General features: G+C 38.7%; 1 protein-coding gene across 1 annotated transcript in view; it reads left to right on the top strand.

Annotated features, from left to right (window-relative positions):
- ift70 (intraflagellar transport 70) overlaps positions 1-14521 on the top strand; it is a 73212-nt gene that overhangs the window by 45418 nt on the left and 13273 nt on the right. Inside the window, exon 15 of the mRNA XM_043711170.2 lies at positions 11817-11888. Within this exon, the coding sequence (XP_043567105.1) occupies positions 11817-11888 (72 nt within the window). The remainder of the gene's footprint in view (positions 1-11816; positions 11889-14521) is intronic.

Below are 14521 nucleotides of genomic sequence, written 5' to 3'. Positions count from 1 at the left end.
GCTTCACATAATATTTTTAAAGTATTTTTTACTTTATCTGTATATTTTTAAATAACAGACAAATGCTCTAAAGGGAAAGTTTTAAAAAAAATCTCAAGTTAAATTAGACCTATTGAATTCATGTTAATTAAGCTAAAATAACTAAAATTGCCAATATGTCCAAATCTATACTATGTAGCAAGGGCTAAGAATTATTGATGTGATCCACCGAAAAGGAGTTGAGTTGTGAATGTTAATCCAGCTATAAAATATTTCAGCATGCATTTTCTGGCCCCAGGTGAGCAAGCTCTCTAGCATTTACATATACGCAATAACACAAAAATAGAAGCATATTAATGTGCAAAATAATAAATTAAGATGGCAATCAAAATATGATATAAAATTATTGATTTTCAATGTTCTTGATGAACATTATGGACTAATGCGTGGAATTAATTAAAATTAATACAGAAACAGGCTGAAATTTAGAGTGGTGCCGGAAAAGCACAGTAGGTCAGGCAGCATCCGAGGAGCAGGAAAATTGATGTTTCATATTATTTGCCCACCCAATCCTTGTGAATGTCTATTCTGTGTGGTCCTGATCCCTTATGCTTGTCCTGCTGTCATGTTTCATTTATTTTCCTTTCAGCACACCTATTCTTAAATATTAGTATGGTCCCTGCTTCAGTGCACTAACTGATAGCACTTTTCAATATCTCATTGCCTATTGTGTAAAACCATTTCTCCTGCTGTTTACTCTTTTTTATTATATCTAAATTTGTTTTTGTACCTTTACAATCTCTGCCTCTCAATCACTGGGAACAGGCTGTTTCAGCATTATCATTCCTTTTGTTAACAGTTTTGAATATCTCTGTCTAATTATTCCATAACCTCTCATGTTTTAACCAAAACAAGAGCAATTTTCCAAGTCTTTATTCACATTTGATTCTACTCAAATAAGGTAAAATCTTCACAAATCTTCATTGAACTCTTTGATTGTTCAAACATCTTTCCTGTAGTATGAAACTCAGACTAATTTCTATATTGACTGCTTCTAAATATTTCCTTTTCAACCCATTTAAGAATTTAATTTTTCAATACAGGCACCAAACCTTTCCTGACCACAGATAGAGTCATAGAGCATGGAAACGGACTCTTCCATCCAACCAGTCCATGCCGAATATAATCCCTAACCAAACTAGTCCCACCTGCCTGCACCTGGCCCTTATCCTTCCAAATCTTTCCCATTTTTGTACTTATCCAAATGTCATTTAAATGTTGTACTCACATGCACCACTTTCTCAGGAAATGCATTCCACACGTGAACCACCCTCTATGTAAAGGAAAAATTGCCCCTCACGTCTTTTTTAAACCTCTCTCCACTCACCTTTAAAACTGTCACCTAGTCTTGAACCTCCCCCCCGCCCCGCCAATCCTAGGTAAAAGACAACTACCATTAATCCTATCTATACCTCTCGTTATTTTATAAATTTCTATAAGGTAGCCTCTCAATCTCCTATGCTCCAATGAAAAAAATCCCAGCTTATCAAGCCTTTCTTTATAACTCAAAACTTCCATACCCAGCAAGATCATGGTAAATCTCTTTTGAGCCCTCTCCAACTTAATAATATCCTGAGCCTGTCATTACTCAGGTTGGTTCTGTCTTTTTTTTTTATAGCGTGAACCTGTCTTCAGTTTTCCTGTGCACAAGCACCAACTGTAGAACACTGAAATATATTTCCGAGACTTCCCCTGCCCCAACCTCCCAATTTTTCTCAACCTCCTCAATTTCTGGTAATCAAACATAGAATGGGTGTCCTTTACAGCAGAGGCAGAAGAGATCTATCAGAAAGGTACCTCGGAGGAGGGACTAAAATTAGTAAAACTGTAATAGTTGACTTGAGAACAGAGATGTTTAAGGTCCATAGAGGTATTCAAAACCATAAAGGATTTTGGCCAAGTATATTAAAATAAACTACTGCCACTCACCAAGGGATCAAGTAACCTGAGGTGATGGATAAAAGAGCCAGAGGTGAGGTGAAAATTTATTTTAAGCAGAGAGTTATAATCTGTGATGCACCACCTGAAAGGGAAGTAGATTCACTGATAACTTACCCATGATAGTAGAATAAATACCTTGAAGGGAACAAAATTGCAGGATTATAAGGATACAACAGGAAGAAGAACTCTTTCAAACAGCCCACGGAGCAACGATGGGCAATTACATAATATCTCAGTTTATAGGCAATAGAGACAGCTTTTCTCCAACATTGTTCCAGTATTGACAAATAAGAAGAAAGTAATTAGGTATTGCTGCTAATTTCCATTCATCATCAATTGACTTACTACGTTCTTGGATCCCATTTCCCATTTGAGAATCCACTCTTTGTTAATATATTTGAAAAGTACTTTATTGTTATTTTTAAATTCTCTTTATATCCTTCATTATTTTCCTATGCTTTTCTTAATCTTCCGTCATTTTCTTATTTTTTTTCAATGTTAACAGATCTATAAGCCTGATGACCTTTTCTCCTCTCCTAGTTTGTTTTAACCTCTTTTTGTGGAAGCATTATTCCAAAGCGATACTTTTAATAGTGTATATTTAGAGTCATAGAGATGTACAGCATGGATACAGGCCCTTCGGTCCAATTCAGCCACGCCGGCTAAATTAATCTAGTCCCATTTGCTAGCACTTGGTCCACACCCCCTCAACCCTTCCTATTCACATACACATCCAGATGCCTTTTAAATGTTGTAATTGTACCAGCCTCCACCACTTCCTCTGGCAGCACGTCCCATACACACCCCACCCTTTGTGTGAAAAAGCTGCCCTTTAGCTCCCTTTCAAATCTTTCCCCTCTCTCCTTACACTGTCTAGTTCTGGATTCTCCCCCCCCCCCAAGGAAAAGACCTTGTCTATTTATCCTAACCATGTCCCTCATGATTTTATAAACCTCTGTAAGCTCCAGGGACAACAGCCTCAGCCTATTCAGCCTCTCCCTATAGCTCAAACCTTCCAACCCTGGCAACATCCTTGTAAATGTTTTCTGAACCTTTTCAAGTTTCACAACATCCTTCCGATAGGAGGGAGACCAGAATTGAACACAATATTTTAAAAGTGGCCTAACCAATGTCCTCTACAGCCACAACATGACCTCCCAACTCCAATGCTCAATGCTTTGAACAGTAAAGGAAAGCATACCAACTGCCTCTTCATTATCCTATCTGCCTGCGACTCCACTTTCAAGGAACTATGAACCTACACTCCAAGGTCTCTTTGTTCAGCAACACTCCCCAGGACCTTACCATTAGATATATAAGTCCTGCCCTGATTTGCCTTTGTAAAATGCAGCACCTCACATTTATCTAAATTAAACTGTAACTGCCACTTCTTGGCCTATTGGCCCATCTGATCAAGATCCCGTTGTACTCTGAGGTAACCTTCTTCATTGTCTACTACAGCTCCAATATTGTTACTAACCATATTTCCTGTATTCACATCAAAGTTATTTCTATGAATGACTAAAAGCAGTGGACCCAGCACCGATCCTTGTGGCACACCATTGGTCACAGGCCTCCAGTCTGAAAAGCAACCCTCCTCCACCACCCCCTGTCTCCAATCTATGAGCCAGTTCTGTACCCAAATGGCTAGTTCTCCCTGGGTTTCACGTGATCTAACCTTGCTAACCGGTCTAACATGAGAAATCTTGTCAAATGCCTTACTGAAGTCCATTTAGATCACATCCACCACTCTGCCCCCATCAATCCTCTTCATTGCTTCCTCAAAACACTCAATCAAATTATTGAGACATGATTTCCCATGCACAGAGCCATGCTGACTATCCCTAATCAGTCCTTGCCTTTCCAAATACGTGTAAATCCTCTCCCTCCAACAACTTGCCCTCCACTGATGTCGGGGTCACTGATCTATAGTTCCCTGGCTTTTCCTACCACTTTTCTTAAATACTGGTTAGCCAATCTCCAGTCTTCAGCACCTCATCTGTGAATATCTTAGCAAGGGGCCCAACAATTGCTTCACACGGAGTTCTAGGGTACACCTGATCAGATCCTGGGCATAATGGGTTTTAAGACATCCAGCACCACCACCTGTGTATTATGGGCATTTTTTCAAGATGTCACCATCTATTTCCCTACATTCTATATCTTCCATGTCCTTCTCCACACTTGTTTAGTACCTCCCCCATTCCTGTGGTTCCACACCTACGTGGCCTTGCTGATCATTGAGAGGCCCTATTCTCTCCCTAGTTATCCTTTTGCCCTTAATGTATTTATAAAATCCCTTTGGATTCTCCTTTACCCTATTTGTCAAAGCTATCTCATGTCTGTCTTTTGCCCTCCTAATTTCCCTGTTAAATATACTCTTTTACTGCTTTTATATTCTTCTATGGATTCAGTCGATCTCTACTATCAATACCTGACATATGTTTCCTTTTTCTTGACTAAAATCTCAATTTCTCTAGTCATCCGGCATTCCCTACACCTACCAGCCTTGCCATTCACATCAACAGGAACACACTGTCTCTGGACTTCCATTATACCATTTTGAAGGCTTCCCATTTTCCAGCCGTCCCTTTACTTCCGAACATCCACCCTCAATCAACTTGTGAAAGTACTTGCTTAATACCGTCAAAATTGGCCTTCCTCCAATTTAGGACTTTAACTTTTAGATCCGTCTGTCCTTTCCATCACTATTTTAAAACTAATAGAATTATGTTCGCATGCCCAAAAGTGCTCCCCCATCTCAGTCACTTGCCTTGCCTTATTTCCCAAGAATAATCTTTGCACCTTCTTTAGTAGATACATCCACATACTGAATCAGAAAATTTTCTTGTACGCACTTAACAAATTCCTCTCCATCTAACACTGTTTATTCTGCAACTTTGCAATTTCCTTTTTAAAAGTGTATGGTTGTCAATGTACAATTCTGAGCATCATTATTTCCTTCTACCTCTCCTGACTCATTTCCAGTTCAAACTTTTTAAAAATTAATTTGTTTTCCTTTTCTATTGACTATGGGCTGTCCTTGACAGAGAAATTAAATAAGAGGAGGTTTAATCCAAGCAAATAGATTATGATGGGAAGAGAACATATGTTTCCCATGATCTTATGGAACAAGGTCTATGGGATAAGAGTTTAGGAAAGAGATATGTAGGGAGTCTTTTCACACTGTGAATGATAATGGTCTAGAACCCATTACCTACAAAGATGGTGGGAGCAGAGATGATGTATGATCTTGGAATAAAATTGGACTGCACATAAATGGCATTAAATTTAAAAGATAGAGCAAGGGAATGGGACTGATTGGATTGCTCTACGGAGAGTCAACATGGACTTCATGGGCTAAATGACCTCCTTTTGTACCATGATGACTCTATGACCTGCACATCTTTCCACCAATTATCTGAACAAAAATGGCAATTTTAAAGGCCCTGTGTACTAACAACCATATGATGATGCTAGGCAAGTGAATGCATCAAAATGCTCTTGTATATGTGACCCATTACAACTTTATTCATTTTAATACCGTTCCAATGCTAGTAACTCATAGAGTAGATTCTACAACCATATTATTTATATGCTTTATTAGAAAAAGTCCATTAGGTATTATAGCAAAGGGGAAAATTGGAACTAACGCTGTGAAAAAGATTGCTTAAGAAGATAAAATTGTTGTAGTACATTGTTCCAAAACAGAAAATATAAATGTTGCTTTAAATAATGTAAAAATAATTTTTGTAAAATATCATTTCTAGTTGTTCCATTTTAAGGGCGATTGTTCTTAAAATATTGCATCTATATTTCATCAGGATTTGTACTTGAACATGGCAAAATTGCAGGTAATTTAGCGTCCATTCTAATCAGAATTTTTTCGAACTGTGCCAAAATTAAAATGTTATTAAGTGACACTAGGCAGATGATAGATGTAATTCTGTGAGTTACCATTAACACTAATAAATAAAGAGGATAATGTATCAATTGCTGCTTAATTTATGCAAGCATTTGAACATCTACCTGTGTTTACTACATTTAGGAAAATATAACATCACTTCTCACCTCTGTCAGCTGTAGTTGGGCTAGCCTGACATGAGTTTTCCCCACCTTTCACTGCCATTGGGCCAATATTAGATAATGTTTCCCTTGATATATCCACATTTGGGCCAGGGTATCATGTAAGATGTTCCTGCAGAAGAAGACTCTCAGTAAAAACAAAATCTGACTGTAGATGTTTTTTAACTGTTGAGCTGATTTAACAGAGCAGTATCTAAATGTGAGAAGTGTTGTTTAGTATTATGGTCATACGCTTTCATTGTAATGTAACAGTAAAGCTTGCAAGATCTTATCTCAAGGTTATGTCAAGACATCTGTATTGAATCGCCATATCAAATCAATTCTAATTGTAAAGCGAGTTACTACATTTCTCCAAAATTATATAATTTTAAGGAATTGTTTTAAAGCTGGCAGGAAGATCTATTTTTAGTGTCTGCTAGGGACCAATAATAATGAAAATTAATTATGGAAATGATGAATTAAATGAGCTAATTAAATAAAGTATCTTGAAAACTGATTTTGTAGTAAGTGGTAGTACCACTTGTGTTGCACAGGTAAACTTTTTTTTGCCTTTAAATTGCTGCTTTTACTTTAAATTTTGCCAAGTTTCAGAATGAGGTGACTGATTTGGTTGGTTTAGCTCAGTTGGTTGGATGGCAGATTTATGATGCAGAATGATGTCAACAGTGGGGGTTCAGTTCCTGCACCAACTGAGGTTACCGTGAAGGGTTCTCTTTCACAACCTCTCCCTTTGCCTGTGGCATGGTTACCCTCCGGTTAAACTACCACCGGAGTGGTAGTTTATGTAATGAGAGAGCAGCACTATGGTCTGGTAAGACAATAGTGACTTGACCTTTACACTGGTTCCATGACCTTAGTACAAAGTTCAGGAGCAAACGAGCAGTCCCTGAAGAAAGCCTTTAAACTTGCTATCTTGATGGCAGAATAGGAGCTAAGCCATTTATGCCCTCTGACGTTTTGCTGGTTCTCACTTAATCCCAATGAAAGAGCCAGTGTCATGCAGTGGAGATGCTTGCCATCACATAATGGGAGGCATTTTTCAGTGGTGAAACCCACTGTTAGCTGATGATATGATGATATAAGACCCTCCTGCCCAAGATGGGAGGAACCCCATCACAGCCATAGCTTTCCTATCCAACTCCAACTTGCTATGAACATAAGATTTATTGCGAACACAAGGTGGCACAGGTATTTTTCAAGTGAAAATTTCATTTGTAAATATCCTTGGCTTCATTTTATTCATCTGTATGATTGTCATTTGTTGAGACTAGTTTAGGGTGAAATGTAGTGACGCGACACGTGGTTTGCACACATGGATGGTTATGAGGGCTAGGGATAGTTCTTTATTGTGTTTTGCGTTCAGTTCTTTATTGAATGTGCTGTGGGACAAGGGTGAGCTTGCAAGTTCAGCGGGCCTTTTCAACGCATTGTAAAGAAAATTTTCTGTGGGGTAAATTAAAAGCCCTTTGAAGACTCTGCTTGTCAATACTCTTGCAACAAATCCACCTGTAGGCAATTCTGACACTATCCTTTGTCCTTCGAGGTGGTAGACATCACAGGTTTGGAAGGTAGTGTCGAAAGAGCCGTTGTGTTTTAACTAATAGTATAACTATCAGTTTACTGTGGCAAATTGAATAGTTTCTTGTGTAGTTCTTAAGGAACTGTATGTCCTTCATGCAACATAATGGAAGTTACTGTCAACAGTTGTAAGGCATTGAATGTTTTTTTTTAATTCATCCCAATTCAGCTGCAGGAGTAAATGTTTCAGTGTGATCTTTTAGTTGGAATCCACTTATCTGTTCTACATATCTGTACTCTTTCCATTTTTTTTCTTAAAAATGGAATCCAAAAATTAACTGGTTATTGGAACTGAAATTTGTTATTTTTGTTTGATTAGACTGTTCATAATATTCTATTCACTAGTTCCAAATAGAAAAATACTCAAAGAGGCCATTTAACTCATTGGCATTACACCATGACTAACTCCAAAATGGGAGCTATCTAAATCTAATCCCACTTTCTTGCCTTTCCTTTACACCTTTTTGGATTCATTTCAAATACCCTGTTAAAACTATAACTTTTGCTTCAACAGTCATTCATTTAAAGAAGTGCAAATTTCAGTTTTAAAGTACAGAAGATTGGCAAACTATGTTGAAACATAATTTATAGATTATAAAATAGCTAGTGTCTGCGATAATTTCAATACTATTGTGTTGGAACAACTGGAATCTAGCACACATGCAGGCTATTTGGCTCAACTGATCTGTGCCAGTATTTATGCTGTACATTAGCTTTCCCCTGATTCATCTCAACTTCTCCATGTGCCTCCAAATTCCACAGTCTTCCTTTTAAAGGTGTTTCATCTAAATTGTCTATTCTATGTAATGGCGAATATTTTAGATTTCTGACCTTGATTTTGGTCTCCCCAATGGAAAACATTTCTCCATGGCTAGCAAACCTCTTCATAATTTTCAAGGTATCTCTTTGGCCTCCACTTTCTCATTTCTAGAAAAAATAGACTACACCTGTTTAATCTTCTATCCTTTCACTTCTAGTATCATCAGTCTAAACCTTTTTTTGGCCTTTGAACAATGGTGTAATAGTGCTTACACTCACACTTGCTGAAACTTTCATTACAATATCCTTTTGTAATATTGAGCCCAAAACTGCATTGTATTCCAAATGTGGCCTGACCACATTTTGGGTTTAACCCAACTTCTATGCATTTCAGTTTTATGGCTTTAGAAATCAAACAATGTATTTTTGTGGTATTATCAAGCTCTGTCACTAATTTTAGCGATGTGCTCATTGTACCCCAATATCTCTTTGTTTCCTTACTGTATCTGCACTCCTTTAAAGCAGTTTGCCTCCTTATTCTTCTTATCCAAATGTTATAGCTTGTACTTATGCTGAACTTCATTTTCCAATTACATGCATATTCTGCAAGTTTGTGAATGGCAATGCAGTTCACTGAAAATATTCCTGATGGAACCTACTTATAATGTGTGTTTGCACCACAATAATTCAACATCAGCATTTTAACATGTTGATTTTACCAGGTGAATTGAAAGTGACAATGCTAGTCCCATATTGTCACACTGTTCACCTCTCATATTTGGCATTTTTCAATCCTGATATATTGAAAATCTAATCCCAGACTTCCTTGATTCTGCCCCCTCCTCATTTAACTGAATGAGAGGGAAACTTGACAAAGGGACTGAAGTTGAAGTTAAAGCCACAATCTTATTGAAGAGATGACTTGTACTCCATATGTTCTTGTATTTAATGCTGCATATTTCAACAATGTTGTTTTCTGAAGTTACTTAGTTCAGGCAATTAACCTCTGAATATCTTTTCGGAGCACAGGAAATAGGAGCTTGTGTGATTTTTAACTTTATCCACCTCTGTCCAACACTGGCACCCCCTTCTTGAATATCTGGACCTCCACAGCCCTGTGTGGAGAGAGTTCCAACGACTCACCCTGAGTGAAGGAAGTCCTCTTCATCTCAGTCTAAGTGTACAACCTCTATGGTTCTATTCCCATGTCCAGACGCCTCCCACCAACCCCCCTTCCCGGCCAGAGGAGATTGCCTCCCATTTTGCTAGACTCTAGTGTAGGCCCATTCTCATCAATCCCTTCAAGGGATAGGACAAGTCAGCCATCCGAGGAATCACTCTGATGAACCTTCATTCCATTCCTTCTGTGGCAAATATAGCCTTCCTTAGATAAGGAGGCCAAATTGTACTCAGCCATTATACAGTTGCAAGAAGTATTGTTTACTCTTGCGCTGACACTTTCTTGAAATAAAGGCCAATGCACTATTCGCTTTCCAAGTTGCTTGCTAACTTCCATGGGGCTTTCAGTAACTATGGACTCAAATACCAAGGTCCCTTTGAACATGAACAGTTACTAATCCTTCCCTGTTTAAGAAATTTTCTAAAATGTCTGTCTTTGTTACCAAAGTGGATACCTTCTCATTTTTTTTCTTTTTCCACTTTCTTGCTCACTTACTTAGCCTGTCTAAATTCCCTTGAAGCCCACTCACCATGTCCTCGCAAGCAACATTCCCATCTAGCTTTGTATCATGGTCAAAATTGGAGACATTACATTTGGTCCCCGATTCTTAGGACTGTTTAATTCACTCAGGATGGAATTTTTCCACCTTCAGACTAAATCTGAAAGAAGGGATTTTGTGGAGAAAAGCCCACAGCCTACTTATTCGGTGAGTCTAGTAGAACAAATGTTAATCAGGAGTCTTTTGGTCTTCGGTGGGATTTCTAATGAAGTAGATTAGATTAGATTCCTGACAGTGTGGGAGTAGGCCATTTGACCCAACAAGTCCACACTGATCCTCTGCAGAGTAACCCATCCAGACCCATTTCCTTCTGATGAATGCACCTAACACTATGGCAATTTAGAGTGGCCAATTCACCTAACATGCACATCTTTGGACTGTGGGAGGAAACAGGAGCACCCCGAGGAAACCCACACAGACACCGGGAGAATGTGCAAACTCCACACAGACAGTCACCTGAGGCTGGAATCCAATCCGGGTCCCTGGCGCTGCGAGGTAGCAGTGCTAACCACTGAGCCACCGTGCCGCCCCCATTATGAAGCTGGAGCAGCATATCCGGCTCACTTAGTAGTCCTGGCCAACAACAGGCTGGCATCACCAAGAGCTCACCAGATTATGCAAGTGGATATAGCTGCTGGCAGAACGCCACCCTCTGGAGTCCTAGCTGGAAGATTAAAGGAAAAAAATAGCAGGAGTTGTTTGGTCAGTTGAATGTTCTTGACATTGGGGGTTGCAGGAAGGGGGGGAAGGGGTGACTCTGAGGCTACACCCTGCCCTACGTCAAGTTCTTTTGTGTTGCACAACATAATGTAGATCAAGGGGACCTCCGTGATCAAACTGACGGTCTGCCCAGATTGCTAATTAGGAAAGCGAGCTCTTTCTCTTCCTGCGTGGAGCTGAACTATCTGCAATCTGGCAGAAAGAGACCTTTGTTAATTACTCACGTAACATCGCTAATTGGCAGTGGGATGGGCAGGTTGACCATCAGTTTTACCAAACAGAATTTTATTTCTGAGCGGGCAATAGAGAAGTGGGATTTCTCCCCATCCAAACGATTATTTAGCCTGTCCCTGCTACCCTCATTGCCACTTTCAGGGAAAATCCATTTTGTTTTATGAAATGCAAAGTAGAAATTTTGCGCACAAATTCAACAATAATACTCCATGTTGTGCCATTTTGTCAATGAAGAAACGTTACTTTTCCTCTTTCGCCAAGTTAGGTTTTGATAGATTTTGAAGTTGCTGTCAAAAGTTTACACTTTCTCTTATGTGGGTAGATTGATTGGTCAATGAAATAGAATATGCTGTGTTCAAATAGACTAATGCTGCTATAAGTCACTTTGTTGACCTTGCTTATACATAACAGATTGTACTATAACAACCGTTTTGAACTTGTGGAATAAATTAATTGTAACATTATAACAATTTGTATGTATTCCAATTGTGTTTATCATACGGTGCAATGCTTACACATGTAATATTTAATTGTATTGCTTAAAGTGCTTTAATTGCTCATACCTTTAAATGTCTGATTTAATTTTATGTACATTATAGTTGTCACTTTGCTTGCATTGATTTTGAGATCTGCTTAGATGTAATTTATCCCCTTCACAATTATAATGCACTATTACTTTTCAGTTGCCAAATACTGAAACTTATTCTATTTTGTTTCCAGATCTTGAATGTGAGTGCCATTGTCCTTGCTAATCTCTGTGTTTCCTATATTATGACCAGTCAAAATGAAGAGGTGAGTGAAAGACCCCCATTTACTGACGACATATGGAAAAACAATCTTTTTTTTTATTTTTACATTAACTACATTTGTTTGAATGTATGTGTCTTAGCTTCAGTCATTAAATTTGACATCTGATCACCTCCTCATCTTAAGTCCTGGGGCAGCACACCAGTACTCAATGGAGTTTCAAAGAATAGGGGGAATGCAATCTGATTGAAACTTACAGCATCCTAAGAGGTCTAGATAGAGTGGATTTGGAAAAGTCGTTTCCAATGGTAGGAGAGGCTAGGACCCAAGGGTGTAACTTCAGAGTGAAGGGATCATCCTTTAAAACTGAGATGAGGAGGAATTTCTTCAGCCAGAGGGTTGAATCTGTGGAACGCATTGCCACAGAAGGCTGCGGAGGCAAAGTCATTGAGTTTATTTGCTCATTGAGGGTGGGTTGGTAATTGATTGGTACGGGGATCAATGGTTACAGGCAGAAGGGAGGAGAATAGGATTGAGAAGGATATCAGCCATGATCAAATGGCAGAGTAGATTTGATGGGCCGAATGACCTAATTCTGCTCCTACATCTTATAGTCTTATGGTCTTATGACCTGCTTACTGACAGTCAGTTTTGATTCCACAAGAGCCACTGGTCTAAACATGGACAAAAGAGCTGAACTCCAGAGATGAAGAGGAAATGTCAGTATTTAGTGAGATTGCTTTGTGTAACCTTGAGGCTATAAATATTTAGAATGTTGTCCTGTGTTTTGTCTTAAGCACAATCATGTGTAGAAAAAGAAAAGCCTAATAATAAACTATAAAGTAGATATTGTCAGTAATCCAGATTATTATGGTCAAGCAGCTTGTGTGTCTAGACTGCAGTATGTGGGAGTTGTGAGCTTTCCTGAGTGGGCCTCTTTCCATAGATTCTCCAACTTGAGGCTCGTTGGCTTAATGCATTGAGCTAACATGCAAGTTGGGGAAACTCCAACACAAAAGAAGGAGGGAGCAGTCTCAGAACAGTTTTCTCAAGACAACAGTCGTATTTAAGAGAGAGGCACAAATTCAGATCAGGATTGGTGTGACTGATAATGTGCTGAGTGAGGAGTACCCAGGTGAGAGAGAATGAAAATCTACAGAGCCTGATCTTATTCCTGAGATACTTGCAAATTAGTGCAGATTCCGGAAAGAGAACAGAAAATGCTGGAGAAACTCAGCAGGTCTGACAGCATTTGTGGAGAGAGAAACAAAGTTAACGGTTCAAGTTCAGTGACTCTGACTTTCAGTGACTTTGGAACCTGGATTGAAATGCTAATTCAGCTCCTCTCCTCACAAATGCTGCCAGATTCACTATTTCTGCAGTGGTTTCTAATTTTCATTTCCTGCATCTGCAGTATTTTGCTTTTATTGGACTGAGAGCCTGTGATGGAAGGTGTGATGGGAGAAAGAGGGTTTTCATTTCATGGGAGACTGACACCAGTGTAGCAAGAAGTTGTACCATTTGGATGGGTTTCACTTGAACTAACCTGAAGGCAGAATCCGAGCAGGAAGGATCTACATGAACCTATTGAATGGCGGAGCAGTTTCGAGGGGCCGAATTGCCTACTCCTGTTCCTATTTCTTATGGTCATATACATGGTCTTTAAAATGGTAAATGAGGACTGAGGGAAACATTTCAGGTGGTAAAAGTAATATAACTAATAGCTCAGAACAAAAAATAAAGCAACAAGTTAAGTAATAGTCAGACATTTTGCTTTAGGCATTACAGGTATAGAGTAAACTCAATGTGCAATTAAAACTGGGGAGAGAACTAAAAAATTTGAGAATATAACCAAGAAAAACAACAAGTTAGTGTTGTGGTCTAAATAAGAGATTCTTTACGTGTGAAAAACATAGTAACATTAAATAAATTGCAGGCATAAATTCAGCCTGAAGGGCGTAACATTGTCACCATTCAGATCAGAGCTAGAAACAAATTATACCAGATTGAAGGTGTACAAAGTCAGAAGTCACACACAACAATAGGTTATAATCCAACAAGTTTATTTAAAATCACAAGCCTTCAGAGCACTGCTCTTTCAAAAAGTGAAGGGGATGGGCTCGGAAAGCTGGTGATTTTAAATAAACCTGTTGGACTATAACCTAATGTCGTGTGACTTTTGACTTTTCCCATCCCAGTCCCCCACTGACATCTCCACAAAACAGTTAGAGAATGTGGTAGAGGATGAGAAGTAGCTATAGTGTTTACAGTGAATATGTTCACATGTAGGCTACCGTTAATGATGGCCACCAGGAGCCATCTTTGCATACACTGCTCCTGTAACAACGGTCAACTGTGACAGGAACCTCTTTTGACATTATACCTCTGCGTGGGTCACATCACAAAAGTTGTGCATGTTGACGTTAGTATACATAGCAGTTCCATATCATCTGAGTTTCTCTGAAGTGTTTGTTCATAATAACAATGACTTTGGAAATTAACCAGAACACCCCATCATTCTGAGGAATTGCTGACTATTCAGAGCAGTGAACTTCCTTTTTATTTAATTAATCACTACACTCCAATATTAAATCACATGTCGCTATTCTCATCAAAGTCCATGGTAATAGCAAATAATTATTCACTATATTGATCATGAATATCTTTTATGTTCCTCA

This window comes from Chiloscyllium plagiosum, unplaced genomic scaffold (genome assembly GCF_037043375.1).
Source record: "Chiloscyllium plagiosum isolate Xiang-an unplaced genomic scaffold, Cpla_swu_hap1 HiC_scaffold_20, whole genome shotgun sequence".
In the NCBI taxonomy this organism is placed as follows: Eukaryota; Metazoa; Chordata; class Chondrichthyes; order Orectolobiformes; family Hemiscylliidae; genus Chiloscyllium; species Chiloscyllium plagiosum.
Note: the sequence above shows the minus strand (reverse complement) of the source record. Positions and strands in the feature narration are given on the sequence as shown.